At 34.8% G+C, this 14185-nt stretch overlaps 1 protein-coding gene across 1 annotated transcript in view; it reads right to left on the reverse strand.

Annotated features, from left to right (window-relative positions):
* The window catches only part of EED (embryonic ectoderm development), a 32758-nt gene that overhangs the window by 8595 nt on the left and 9978 nt on the right, over positions 1-14185 (reverse strand). Inside the window, 6 exon segments of the mRNA XM_036861744.1 lie at positions 1385-1490; positions 4026-4159; positions 5967-6058; positions 10974-11055; positions 11704-11829; positions 12881-12946. Of these exon segments, the coding sequence (XP_036717639.1) occupies positions 1385-1490; positions 4026-4159; positions 5967-6058; positions 10974-11055; positions 11704-11829; positions 12881-12946 (606 nt within the window).

Raw genomic sequence — 14185 nt, forward strand, 5'->3', positions numbered from 1 at the left:
AAAGGATATATGGATGGTAAATAAGCACATGAAAAAGATGTTCAACACCACTAACCATCAGGGAAATGCAAATTAAGACCACGATGATGTATCACTACACACCTATCAGAACAGCTAAAATAAAAAATAGTGACAATACCAAATGCCGGCGAAGATTCGAAGACACTGGATCTTTCATACATTGCTGGTGGGAATGTAAAATGGCACGGCCACTCTGGAAAATAGTTTGGCAGGTTCTTAAAAAACTAAACGAACTTAACCATGACCTAGCAATTGCTCTTCTAGGCATTTATCCCAGAGAAGTGAAAACTTAAGTAAGTCCACACAAAAACCTATACACGATTGTTCAATAGCAGCTTTATTTGTAATAGGCCCAAACTAGAAAGGATCAAAATGTCCTACAATAGATGCATAAGGTTAAATAAACTGTGGTACATCCATTCCATGGGATACTACTCAGCAGTAAAAAGGGAGACCTATTGATACACACAACAACTTGGATGGCATTATACTGAGTGAAAAAAAAAATCTTAAAAGGTCCCATACTGTAACATTCTTGAAATGACAAAATCACATGTGATAAAATAACATAGAACTACACACGCACATTGTACAATGTCAATTTCCTGGATTTGATATTGTATTATAGCTATGTAAGATGTAATAACCAATGGGGGAAATTGGGTGAAGGGCAATATGGGACCTCTCTGAACTGTCTTTGAAACTTCCTGTGAATCTAATTTCAAGATCAAAAGTTAAAAAATAGAAAGGTAAAACTATACCCTCATGGCCAAGGAAAAAATAAATCAGGCTCTGCCCAAGAAAATGTGAAATGCCCTGAAACCTGTATCAAGAAAAGAAACTAGATAGCAGTTTCTCCAAATCTGACAATCCTAAATGTTCAGATGACATCACCACCAACTTCTCTAAATTATCAGTAAAAAATATATATATAAACATATGTATCAACATACTAGAGCAGGGGTTGGCAAACTACATCCCATGAACCAACTCCATCTGTCTGTTTTTGTACATGTAAGTTTACTGAAATGAACACAAACATTAAAAAAAAAAAAAAAAAACCAACCACACTACTGGCTTTAGATATTGGTTATCTTACAGTAACACTGGATATCAGAGAACAGTATCAACTTGCAAGTTAACATTTTTCATCTTATTGGAACACAAATTATAATTCATCAGGATGTTTTATGTCTAAAACAAATTTCCAAGTCTTTCGATGTTATCATAAGACTTAAAAAAAAAAAAAAAAAGCAATTTCCCATCTGTTATCCAATTTACCAACTGCATAAAAAACTGTGCTCCCTGCAAAGTTCCAACTCACACAAACAATGGAAATACAGCTTAACAGCAGTTACCATACCTTGGAAAGTATCAAATCACCTAACCATCGCACACAATCGACATAATTTCTATGTATGTCTCTGGTAGAAAAGTCAGGAAAATGAATTTTCTGAGAAATAAATGGCCTGAAATGGAAATATCAAAAGTTAAGAGAAAAACGTGTAGCAAAAGCTCACTAATTTTCCTTTTTGGATTTATAAAACTTTGAAAAATAAAATATATGAATACTAATTCTTTTGTGTTTCTACAAAACTAAATACCTTCTTATCTGTTTACTCGGAGCTAAAATCTCATTCCATTTTTGTTTCTACATTTTACGCCATTATTAGCTCTCAACTGAATTTTGTATTCATCCTATGAAATTTCATTTATAAAAATTGCACCTTCCTGCCTTACTACATATAGGCCAAAATTAATCACTTCAATTCTGGCTATCCTAACCAATAACCAAAAACACCTGATTACAGAGCTGAAAATTTCTCATAGAAAATACTAAGCTACCTACTCCATCCTTTAAAATTAAGCATTAATGGTCTATGAAAGTAAACACATCTAGATTATTTCAAAAGATAATTATCTTTTAGGAACAATGACATATCATTTCAAAGTCTGCTAAAGGTAAAGTTAGGTGAGAATCCTGCCCAGAACAACAATTTCTGAAGGTGACATCTGACAGGAATTCGACATTTATTAGTTAGAACTTCTCCTGTATTTAGAAAAGTAAAATATGGTGCAACTTTTCCTTAAAGATGTTTGTGAGAAGACCATAAACTAGAGAAGTTGTTACCAATTCTGAAGTTAATTAAATGTATACCTAATATTTCTAATCTAGTAAGTGATTCAGTTTTATTTATTTTTATTTATTTTATTTTTGGCTGTATTAGGTCTTTGCTGCTGCACGCAGGCTTTTCTCTGGTTGCGACGAGCAGAGGCTACTCTTCATTGCAGTGCACAGGCTTCTCATTGTGGTGGCTCCTTTTGTTGCGGAGCACGGGCTCTAGGTGTGTGGGCCTCGGTAGTTGTGGCACACGGGCTCAGTAGTTGTGACTCGTGGGCTCTAGAGCGCAGGCTCCGCAGTTGGGGCTCACGGGCTTACTTGCTCCACGGCATGTGGGATCCTCCCGGCCCAGTTCTCAAACCCGTGTGTCCCCTGCATTGGCAGGCAGATTCTCAACCAATGCGCCACCAGGGAAGCCCCTGATTCAGTTTTTAAACTGAAGTAACTGCAGAAGTATCATATACCATGAATTAGTTGTGTCTTGGGCAACTCACATGTCCTCTCTTTGCTTTTCCCTCATATGTAAAAAGGATGTTGGGCTGAATCATTTCAAATACTCTTTCCAATTCAAATTCTGGGATCTTTTCTTTTCTTTCTTTTTTTCTTTTTTTTTTTTGCGGTTTGCAGGATCTCAGTTCCTCAACCAGGGATTGAACCCAGGCCATGACAGTGAATGCCTGGAATCCTAACCAGCAGGCCACCAGGGAACTCCTGGATTTTTTCTTTATTAAAACATTAAAATGCTGTTAATGATCTGATATAAATTCTTAACTGCTATAATTTTATTAATTACGTTTTAGCCAAATATATATTATAACTATGGCTAAACCTCTCTCAAGAAGACCAGCATAATTTACTGTTATTTTCTGTAAGCTGTAAAATATAATTTCTATTTATTTCAGAGCTCTAGAAAATATAAAAACATAAACTGAATATTATACTAAGCCCTGGTGTTTTAAAATAAAAATTGAAAGTCATACTAACTCTTAGAGGCTTGAGATCTGATGCATGTCTGTGTATTAAAATATTTACTGATAATTACAAATTCAACTACCAATCTATTAATAATCTGGCTTGATAACCAGAAAATTAACTCTGCTAAAATGAAAAGGGCAAACAAAGTTAACATTTACAAACATATGATAGTCACAGTGAAAGTGTTAATAATAGCTTGATAAGATTCTGAAAAAGATAGTAAATGAATTAAGAGTTGAGGTTTTTAAAAAATATACTAAGAAAACTGCCAAGTTCCCACAGCTAGTCCCTCCCCTTGGTTCAAAGCTCCTGCTTTTGAATTTTCTCCATTTAATGAAGTGAGTATCACTTAAAGGAAAGCATTATGTTATCATGAATTAAAGCTAAGAACCCCATTTAAAATTATGATTTACTTCTTCTGTTTATATAATCATCTTACACAGATGTGTGAGTTTTCAAATAATTTATCTTCTTAGAAACATAATCAATATAATAGTTTCAAGGCATATGAAATTTAAGGACTGAAAATAAAGCTCTTTCATTATGAGTGAAAAATAAAAATAAAAATTATGATTTACTGTCTTGAATTAGAACTTACAGTATTGACAAGCAGTGCTAATAACATTAGCACATGCATACCTAAATAAAAGTAAGTGAAATGTGCTACTAAATTAAGATAAAAATACAACTGAAAGGGATTTTGAAAAATGAGCCACAAACATATTAGACAAAAATAAAGGCCTTCCATTTAAAATCAGTGAATTGTATGGCATATAAGTTATACCTTAAAGTTATTAAAAGGGGATTCTAAAATCAGTGTTGGAGACGTATACAACAATTTTGGAAAAAGTAAAACGCTATTCAACAGCATGAGATAGCAAATTGTTTTAAGTACTACAACTGTTACCTGTTAGTTTTATTTGGGTTATAATCATAAGATTCCTTAATTGCATTCATCATTCTCTTTGAATTGATCCTCCAAAGTTTAAGAGAGTGATCCATACCACAGGACATTATTTTTTCACCCAAAAGATCATAATCCTGTATGTAAAACAGAAAAGCTTAAATTAAATATATAAATTATTTCCCCGAATTATGCTATCTAATTTTCATCTGATGTCCAGTATTGTGAAAAGTGTATTTTGAACCACCATACTAACATTTTGGGTTTCATATATGTAGGCCATAAGTCACAAAGTTTTTACTGCTTTTGAGATTTATTTTAACTGATGTGTCACCACCACAATATATGAGCTTATATAATATGGAAGGCAAAAAAGTAAACTGAATTTAGTTTTATCTATTCAATTATCTTTATTCAAATATTTCCTTTGCTTGATTTTGAAGGTGAATCGAATGATGAGGTAAAACAATTATTCTATGACATAAAAACCTAAATGGTTATGTTACTTTTCTTTGTCTAACCCTGATCAAGCAATGAAACTGACATCTGTATGTGAAATTATGAGTCCTTAAACAATTGAAATTTTAGATTATTTGTACACCTAAGTCACAACACTTCAGGTACCTTGGTTTTAGAGTTCACTTTTTAAATGAATAAAGGAAAAAATGTCTAAAAAAGGAAATAAGATATTTAAACTTTTTCATTTGCTGTTTACTAATTTTTACTAAGCTCCTAACAGATCATCCATTATAACCTTATTCCACCTCATTTCATAGATAAGACACTGAGGCACAGAGATGATATTTAATTTAGCACATGGTACATACATGTGTTAAGGAAAATCTCACACATCAATCCTTCTAGCAGTGAACTCTTATTGTTACAGAGAAGAGATACAGACTCCTGCTCTCATTTTAAGAAATAACAGTAGAGAGTTCTATTTAAGGAGAGTATTTTCCTCACTAATCTAGATATTCTGTTAATCCAACCTTTGAATTAATCATGGACACTGTTTTACACAGCCTGAGAGCTTTAGGTTTGGTGTTTATTGAATCCACAAGTCTGGTAGCTGCTCTTTTCCTAATAACCTCACTGTCAACAGCAACAAGACACCCTTAGAGCCAGGAGCTCTCATTAGTTTTTAAGGAAGGTCAGTAGTCTTTTCACACATAAAGCCAGGTGGAGATTGCTATTGCAACTTCTAGAGAATCTAAGTTGCAAGTTCTAGAAAATCCTTTAAGGTAGGTATAATTCTCACAAAAGTATACAAACCCTAACTATAGGAATAGTTAGTACCTCCAATTAAAATGTCACAAGCTTCAAAATATGGTGCCCCTTTAAATAGTTTTAAAAAAAAAGAAGAAAAGAAATGAGCTATAAGGCTACTAAATAAGTAAGCTCTACACAGAACACAAGTAAACCTGAAATAACATAAAAATCTGAAACTTGACTAAAAACATTTATATCATTACAATAGATCAACAGATTATAATACATAAGTATAAAGATAACACCATGCCATCAAAGGGAAGAGTTATCTAAAACTCAGTGTGAACAACACTTCCTAGAAATGAGTAACTTATATTTCAACTTCAAATAAAAGATGAAAAAGCTTCTTAATTACCAAGTAGGTTAACCTTTTCCTTTAATAACTGAGAAACAACAAAAGTTAACTTGGTGATTTTAGATTAAAAAACGAAAAGAACAAGTTCATAGTACTCATTCATGAGAATCCAGGCACTGAGTACAGATAAAACACAAAGAGCCTATTTGCTTTACTTCTTCATCTGTAAGTTAAAACCTTCTCTGTCACAAGTAAATGAAATAACTGTCTGCCAGACTAGATGAAACAAACCACATGCTTTCTTATAAGGAAAGAGTTCTATGGGTATTGTTCACAGCTTTGTACACCTGAAGGTCACTGCCCTGTAGCTTTCAACTTACAGCACTTAGAACTTCATCTCTGTGCCCTTCTACACCTCCAAATATTGCCACCAGAGTGTCCGTTTGGATATTCCATAATCGTAAAGCATGATCTAGTACAGACATAAAAAAATTAATATGAACTTTTATCATTCATTTACTGTGGACTTTCAAAAGCTCTTTAAAGAAGAAAAAGCTACCAAAGTTTGGACTAAACTTACTCACAGTAAAGATTAAGAAGGAATCCATACCATATAGGAACTTAAAATGATATCACCTGTAGATTTAACTAGGTATGAGCTCATACTTTCAAGATAAGAAAGAAATATTTCTCTGGTCCTAAATTTGATTATTGCATGTACCATAGAACAAGGTACTAGCTTTTCTCTCTACCATATCCACATTTACAAATTGAAGAGGACAAAGTAGATTTATAAGATTTCTATAGTAAATCCCAAAATAGGATTGAAACATACATAGTGACATAATTTTAGAGTATTATAGACCTTTCAAACATGCTATAACTGTAAATTGAGCAATCTAATTTTCCACTAAACATCAGCAACAAAATAAACAGACGGCAATATTCATAAATATAATACTATGCAGAGCTTGAAATATAGCAATGTCCATACTGTACATGAATATTGACATATTACACAGGTAACACTAAGAGGCAGTAATATATTGTGTTAGTGGAAATTAACATTGCTACAAAAATGATTTCTTGATTCCAATTTGTGTCCAAGTTTTTGTGCAGACATATATTTTCATTTCTCTTGAAGACATACACACTTAGGAGTGGTAATTCTATGTTTAACTTTTCAGGACTGCCAGACTGTTGCCAGTCCTTACATTTTACATTCCCACCAGCAATGGATGAGGGGGGTTCCAATTTCTCCATATCCTAGTCAACATTTTATTGTCTGTCTTTTTGATTATAGTCATCCTAGTAGGTGTGAAGTGGTATCATTTTTTTAATTAACATCTTTATTGGAGTATAATTGCTTTACAGTGTTGTGTTAGTTTCTGCTATAAAACAAAGTGATTCAGCTATATGCATACGTATATCCCCATATCCCCTCCCTCTTGCATCTCCCTCCCACCCTCATCCCACCCCTCTAGGTGGTTGCAAAGCACCGAGCTGATCTCCCTGTGCCTTGCAGCTGCTTCCCACTAGCTATGAATTTTACATTTGGCAGTGTACATATGTCAATGCTACTCTCCCACTTCATCCCAGCTTACCCTTCCCCCTCCCCGTGTCCTCAAGTCCATTTTCTACATCTGTTTCTTTATTCCTGTCCTGCTCTAGGTTCATCAGAACCATTTTTTTTTTTTTTAGATTCCATATACATGTGTTAGCATACGGTATTTGTTTTTCTCTTTCTGACTTACCTCACTTTGTATGACAGACTCTAGGTCCACCCACCTCACTATAAATAACTCAATTTTGTTTCTTTTTATGGCTGAGTAATATTCCATTGTATATATGTGCCACATCTTCTTTATCCATTCATCTGTCGATGGACACTTAGGTTGCTTCCATGTCCTGGCTATTGTAAATAGTGTTGCAATGAACATTGTGGTACATGACTCTTTCTGAATCATGGTTTTCTCAGGGTATATGCCTAGTGTGATTGCTGGGTCATATGGCAGTTCTATTTTTAGTTTTTTAAGGACTCTCCATACTGTTCTCCAGAGTGACTGTGTCAATTTACATTCCCACCAACAGTGCAAGAGGGTTCCCTTTTCTCCACACCCTCTCCAGCATTTATTGTTTGTAGATTTTTTGATGATGGCCATACTGACCGGCTTGAGGTGATACTTCATTGTAGTTTTGATTTGCATTTCACTAATGATTAGCGATGTTGAGCATCCTTTCATGTGTTTGTTGGCAATCTGTATATCTTCTTTGGAGAAATGTCTATTTAGGTCTTCTGCCCACTTCTGAATTGGGTTGTTTTTTTTTGATATTGAGCTGCATGAGATGCTTGGATATTTTGAAGATTAATCCTTTGTCAGCTACTTCGTTTGCAAATATTTTCTCCCATTCTGAGGGTTGTCTTTTCGTCTTGTTTATGGCTTCCTTTCCTGTGCAAAAGCTTGTTTCATTGGGTCCCATTTGTTTATTTTTGTTTTTATTTCCATTTCTCTAGGAGGTGGGTCAAAAAGGATCTTCCTGTGATTTATGTCATAGAGTGTTCTGCCTATGTCTTTCTCTAAGAGTTTATAGTGTCTGGCCTTACATTTAGGTCTTTAATCCATTTTGAGTTTATTTTTGTGTACGGTGTTAGGCATTTTTCTAATTTCATTCTTTTACATGTAACTGTCCAGTTTTCCCAGCACCACTTATTGAAGAGGCTGTCTTTTCCCCACTGCATATTCTTGCCTCCTTTATCAAAGATAAAGTGACCATATGTGCGTGGGTTTATCCCTGGGCTTTCTATCCTGTTCCATTGATCTATATTTCTGTTTTTGTGCCAGTACCATACTGTCTTGATTACTGTAGCTTTGTTGTATAATCTGAAGTCAGGGAGCCTGATTCCTCCAGCTCCGTTTTGCTTTCTCAAGATTGCTTTGGCTATTCGGGGTCTTTTGTGTTTCCATACAAATTGTGAAATTTTCTGTTCTAGTTCTGTGAAAAATGCCATTGGTAGTTTGATAGGGATTGCACTGAATCTGTAGATTGCTTTGGGTAGTATAGTCATTTTCACAATGTTGATTCTTCCCATCCAAGAACATAGGATATCTCTCCACCTGTTTGTATCATCTTTAATTTCTTTCATCAGTGTCTTACAGTTTTCTGCATACAGTTCTTTTGTCTCCTTAGGTAGGTTTATTCCTAGGTATTTTATTCTTTTTGTTGCAGTGGTAAATGGGAGGGTTTCCTTAATTTCTCTTTCAGATTGTTCATCATTAGTGTATAGGAATGCAAGAGATTTCTGTGCATTAATTGTGTATCCTGCTACTTTACCAAATTCATTGATTAGCTCTAGTAGTTTTCTGGTAGCGTCTTTAGGATTCTCTATGTATAGTATCATGTCATCTGCAAACAGTGACAGTTTTACTTCTTCTTTTCTGATTTGTATTCCTTTTCTTTTTCTTCTCTGATTGCTGTGGCTAAAACTTCCAAAAACTATGTTGAATAATAGTGGTGAGACTGGGCAACCTTATCTTGTTCCTGATCTTAGAGGAAATGGTTTCAATTTTTCACCATTGAGAATGATGTTGGCTGTGGGTTTGTCATATATGGCCTTTATTATGTTGAGGTAGGTTCCCTCTATGCCTACTTTCTGGAGAGTTTTTATCATAAATGGGTGTTGAATTTTGTCAAAAGCTTTTTCTGCATCTATTGAGATTATCATATGGTTTCTCCCCTTCAATTTAATATGGTGTATGACATTGATTGATTTGTGTATATTGAAGAATTCTTGCATTCCTGGGATGAACCCCACTTGATCATGATGTATGATCCTTTTAATGTGCTGTTGGATTCTGTTTGCTAGTATTTTGTTGAGGATTTTTGCATCTTTGTTCATCAGAGATATTGGCCTGTAGTTTTCTTTTGTTGTGACATCTTTGGTTTTGGTATCAGGATGATGGTGGCCTCGTAGAATGAGTTTGGGAGTGTTCCTCCCTCTGCTATATTTTGGAAGAGTTTGAGAAGGATAGGTGTTAGCTCTTCTCTAAATGTTTGACAGAATTCGCCTGTATCACTGTGTTTTTGATTTGCATTTCCCTAATGATTAATAATGCTGAGTGCCTTTCTATGTGCTTATTGGACATTTGTGCAAGTTCTTTGGAAAGATGTCTATTCAAAACCTTCGGCTGTTTTTAATTTGGTTGTCTTTTTATTACTGAGCTGTATGACCTCTTGATACAAGTCCCTTATTAGATACATAATTTGCAAATATTTTTTCCTTTCTATAGGTTGCCTTTTCCTTCCTTGAGCATTACTTACAGAAAAATTCCTATTCATTTTGAAAAGCTGTTTGAAAAATGCTCTTACTGACACAGTGGGGGAAGAACAGGGTTAAAAAGTTGTGACATTAAGAACAAGTAACGCATTATGGCCTATGTTACTTGTAAAGGAATACTTGAGCCCAGCTAATGTTATTAAGAGAAGAGAAAAAGTTATCAGCTCTCTTCTTAGGTGTCTATTTCCAAACAAGCCTTGATAGTTAAAGAAAAATCACACTGAAACATGTTTCATGTAAGAGTTTTAATTTGAGGACATCTTTTAATATGAGCAGATTGTGGGGGTTAGGTTATCGGTGTGACAAGCCATTAAAAGAATAAACTTGACTAGAATAATAATGTAGAAATGAAATGAGAAAGGGCAATCGAAAACAGAATGTAGAGATAAGAACAACCCAAATCATTTTAGAGAGCTCAGAAATGATTAAGAATGATTAAGAGGACTGTCTGAACCCAGAATAAACTTATAATGCCGACATAGCCATACAGAGCAAAGCAATGCTTTCTCTTTATACATAAGGGAAAAATTTCAAAGAGCTTACGCTGGATAACTTAGCATTTTAAGGAATTCTACAGGGAATCCTTTATAAAACAAAAGTTTTATATAGAGAGAGTCAAAAAAAAGCAATATCGATCTTCAGATGCGTTATTTCTTACTACATGATTGGAAAGAATGGTAAGATGACTTGCAAAACTACCTTCAAACTATTAAAAATGTCATAACTTTGGTGATCTGCCACTTAAAATTAATGAAGCTTAATATGATAATTCAATTGCAGATAAAGTTCTAAAACTATCATAATGCAATATGGTAAATAAGGGTAATACACACTTAATCCTCAGTACCAATTATTTTATTTACATTGTATGTTAACAGTGTATTTCAAGGTCCCATCCTCCAATTCTTGGTTTGGAGATGCTAATGTAGCCTAAGATTTTTCTAAAACTTACTTCTTTTTAAATTTGGCTTTTTTCCTTAGAACGGTTTGTCCCTAAAATAAAAAACTCACTCCCAAATAATAGAACTAAAGAAACATATGCTTCTCTTACCTTTACTTACTGACAGGAGAAGATTTGGATCTCTTGGATGGAATTTCAGCTCATTGATAGCATTTCCATGGCCAACATAGTGCTATAATAAATTTAAAACATTTCTTCAACTTTCATATAAAAATCAATAAATTCTTTTTCATTAATCTTAGGAGAATGGAAAAATAGTTTCACTTGAAGTAGCGGTTCTCAACCTTGGCTGCATATTAAAAGCACCCAACTTGAAGGAAAAATAAAAGATGTTCAAGTCCCATTTGCAGATATTCTGAGCCACAGCAAGGATTTAAAAGATTATCAGATGATTCTAATGTATCCCCAAGGTTAAAGTGATTTGTGAAATTTCTTTTAGTATCAACTTCCAAGGCTTCACTTTTCAGTTCTTTACAAGGCGCTCTTGACTCTATACCCCCTATTTAGGGGATTTTGGAAAATGAGCTCACTCTTTTCTTATTGTTCATTTAAAGCCTCTCAGACTAAAGCAAGACAAAAGGACAGAAATTATTTTAAAAGAAAATAGTTCAAATGATAAAATTTTCCCACTTATTCCTTAATTTGCATTACCCAAGTGTGACAAAGGTCTCAAAAGACTTGTCTAAATGAAGCAATAGGCAAAGTACAAACCAAATTAGAAATTGCACAGACATTGACTCTGTTTTAAATTCAACGTGACAAGCTTTTGCAGGTGTGCATTCAAAAAAAAGCAGATCTGTAATTTAACAAGAAAACCCACCTTTATGCATTGCATTGTTATGGGATTAATTATCCTAATTATGCCTCTAGATCCAGCTACAGCTAGCAGAGGATGGCTTGTATTGCTATCATATGTCCATGCACAAGTGTAAAAGTTCTCATCAGCCTAAGAAATGCCAGTTAAGAAATATAATTTGTTTTTGAAAAGTAAACACATCAATGATCACAATACTATTCACAAAAACCTCCAGAGAACTGCTGAAGTTTTTGACAAAGAAGTTCCCATTTTTCTTTACACTACCAGGTTTAACCAATGGAGATTTTAGGTCTAAAATCTACACCAAATGATCAAACAAATCCAGTCCTTCCACTCAGATTTGATTACTATTTTGCTGTTTGCACAACTATTTACCTCTGTCTTTTGAAAGCAGCCATAGGCAATGTGTAAATGAATGGGCATGGCTGTGTCCCAAATAAAAATTTATTTACAAAAACAGGTGGCCAGCTCTATAGGCTGTAATTTGCTGATCCTGGCTCTATCTCAGTAACTCTATGTGCCTCTAGATAAAGATCAATAACTATTCAGTTTTCCACCTTTTCCTGTGTGATACCTTCCCAATACGGGCTACAGGTCACTTCTTTTCTTATCACCTAAGGGAAGACTAAATGTTCCTGCTTTTTCTTATTTGCCAGCTTTTTCAAATGGATCTGGAAGAAGTCTTATCACCAAACTTTGACTGTTGTACCCTTTGGCTTTTTAAAGCTTTTTCTTTATAAACCCATGTTTTACAGTATTTCCTAAACAAATTGCACATGTTTATTTTTTCTCTGTAGGCTTTGATGACCAAATACTCAGTATGACTGCCAGGCACAGCTTCTGATTAACCCAAGTTCACCAATATAACTGCCCTGAAATGATAAAATTCCAAGCAAGGTCAAAGAAACAGGAAGTTTCTGCTATCATTTTCTATTACAGGATTTCCAATGCTCATCTCCAGACACGCACACTGTCCTCCTTCATATCCACCCTACAATGGCTTTCTAGGAATCAGGAAAACTAGATACTAGGAATCTTTTGGGTGACAGTGAAGGAATAGCATTGGTTAAAGTTAAGAAAGGACAATGTAACCTTAGAGAACTAATTTACAAAAGTTTTGGGGTACTTATTGAAAGTCAATTTCTTTAGCCAACAATATTGAAAACCCAGGAAAGGATACATCAGCATCCACATAAGATTGCAACAACCGGATTTCTCCTTGTGAGTGACATTCATATAAGGTAACCTAATGAAAACAAAAATACAGTAAATTTTATCTCAAATGTAGAAACACACTCTTCAGCTTTTGAACATATTTTAGTCACAAATGTATCTCAAAGATGCTACAGAAACTACTGCTTTAAAAGAGCTCCTTTAAACTTAAGGAAGCTATTGTAAAGCCTAATGCATCACATAATTTCCAGAATATATTAAATACTACAGTAATAATAATGGTTTCTATTTCCAATGTTTTCAACTTTTATCTCATCCATGTAATTGCACCAACTCTTCCAAGTAAATAAAGTTGAATACCTCACAGTAAAGTATAACTACTCCCTAAAATTGTAGTTTATCTTTTTTTTTTTTTTGGCTGCACCACAAGGCTTGCAGGATCCCAGTTCCCTGACCAGGGATTGAACCCAGGCCTATGGCAGGGAGTCCCAACCACTGGACCATCAGGGAATTCCCGTGGTTTATCCTCTTTTAAAGCTTTAAAGTCTTTGGATAGTTTTAGAGCATTATTAATTACATATAAGAAAATCTAGGACTTCCCTGGTGGCGCAGTGGTTAAGAATCCGCCTGCCAATGCAGGGGACACAGGTTCGAGCCCTGGTCCAGGAAGATCCCACATGCCATGGAGCAACAAAGCCTGTGCGCCACAACTACTGAGCCTGTGCTCTAGAGCCCGGAGCCACAAGTACTGAAGCCCGTGTGCTACAACTACTGAAGCCCGCGTGCCTAGAGCCCGCACTCTGCAACAAGAGAAGCCACTGCAATGAGAAGCCCGCACACCGCAACAAAGAGTAGCCCCTGCTCGCCACAACTAGAGAAAGCCCACACACAGCAACGAAGACCCAACGCAGCCAAAAATAAATAAATTAATTAAATTAAAAAAAAAAAAAGAAAATCTAAAATTTGCCTAATAATTTTCTCATGGACACTGCTCATCAAATATTAACTTTCTGATATACAGTGGCCTTTTTGTCACATATTCTAATGATATATACACTTTATTCAATTATGTACAGTTGTCCCTTGGTACCTGCCGGGGATTGCTTCCAGAACTCCCCACAGATACCAAAATCCGAGGATGCTCAAGTTCCTTATATAAAATGGCATAGTGTATGCATATAACTTCACACATCCTCCCATATACTTTAAGTCATCTCTAGACCACTATGACATCGAATACAATGTAAATGCTATATAAATAGTTGCCAGCACAAAGCAAATTCAAGTTCTGCTTTTGGAACTTTCTGGAATT

The sequence above is a fragment of the Balaenoptera musculus genome, chromosome 8, assembly GCF_009873245.2.
Source record: "Balaenoptera musculus isolate JJ_BM4_2016_0621 chromosome 8, mBalMus1.pri.v3, whole genome shotgun sequence".
Taxonomy (NCBI): Eukaryota; Metazoa; Chordata; class Mammalia; order Artiodactyla; family Balaenopteridae; genus Balaenoptera; species Balaenoptera musculus.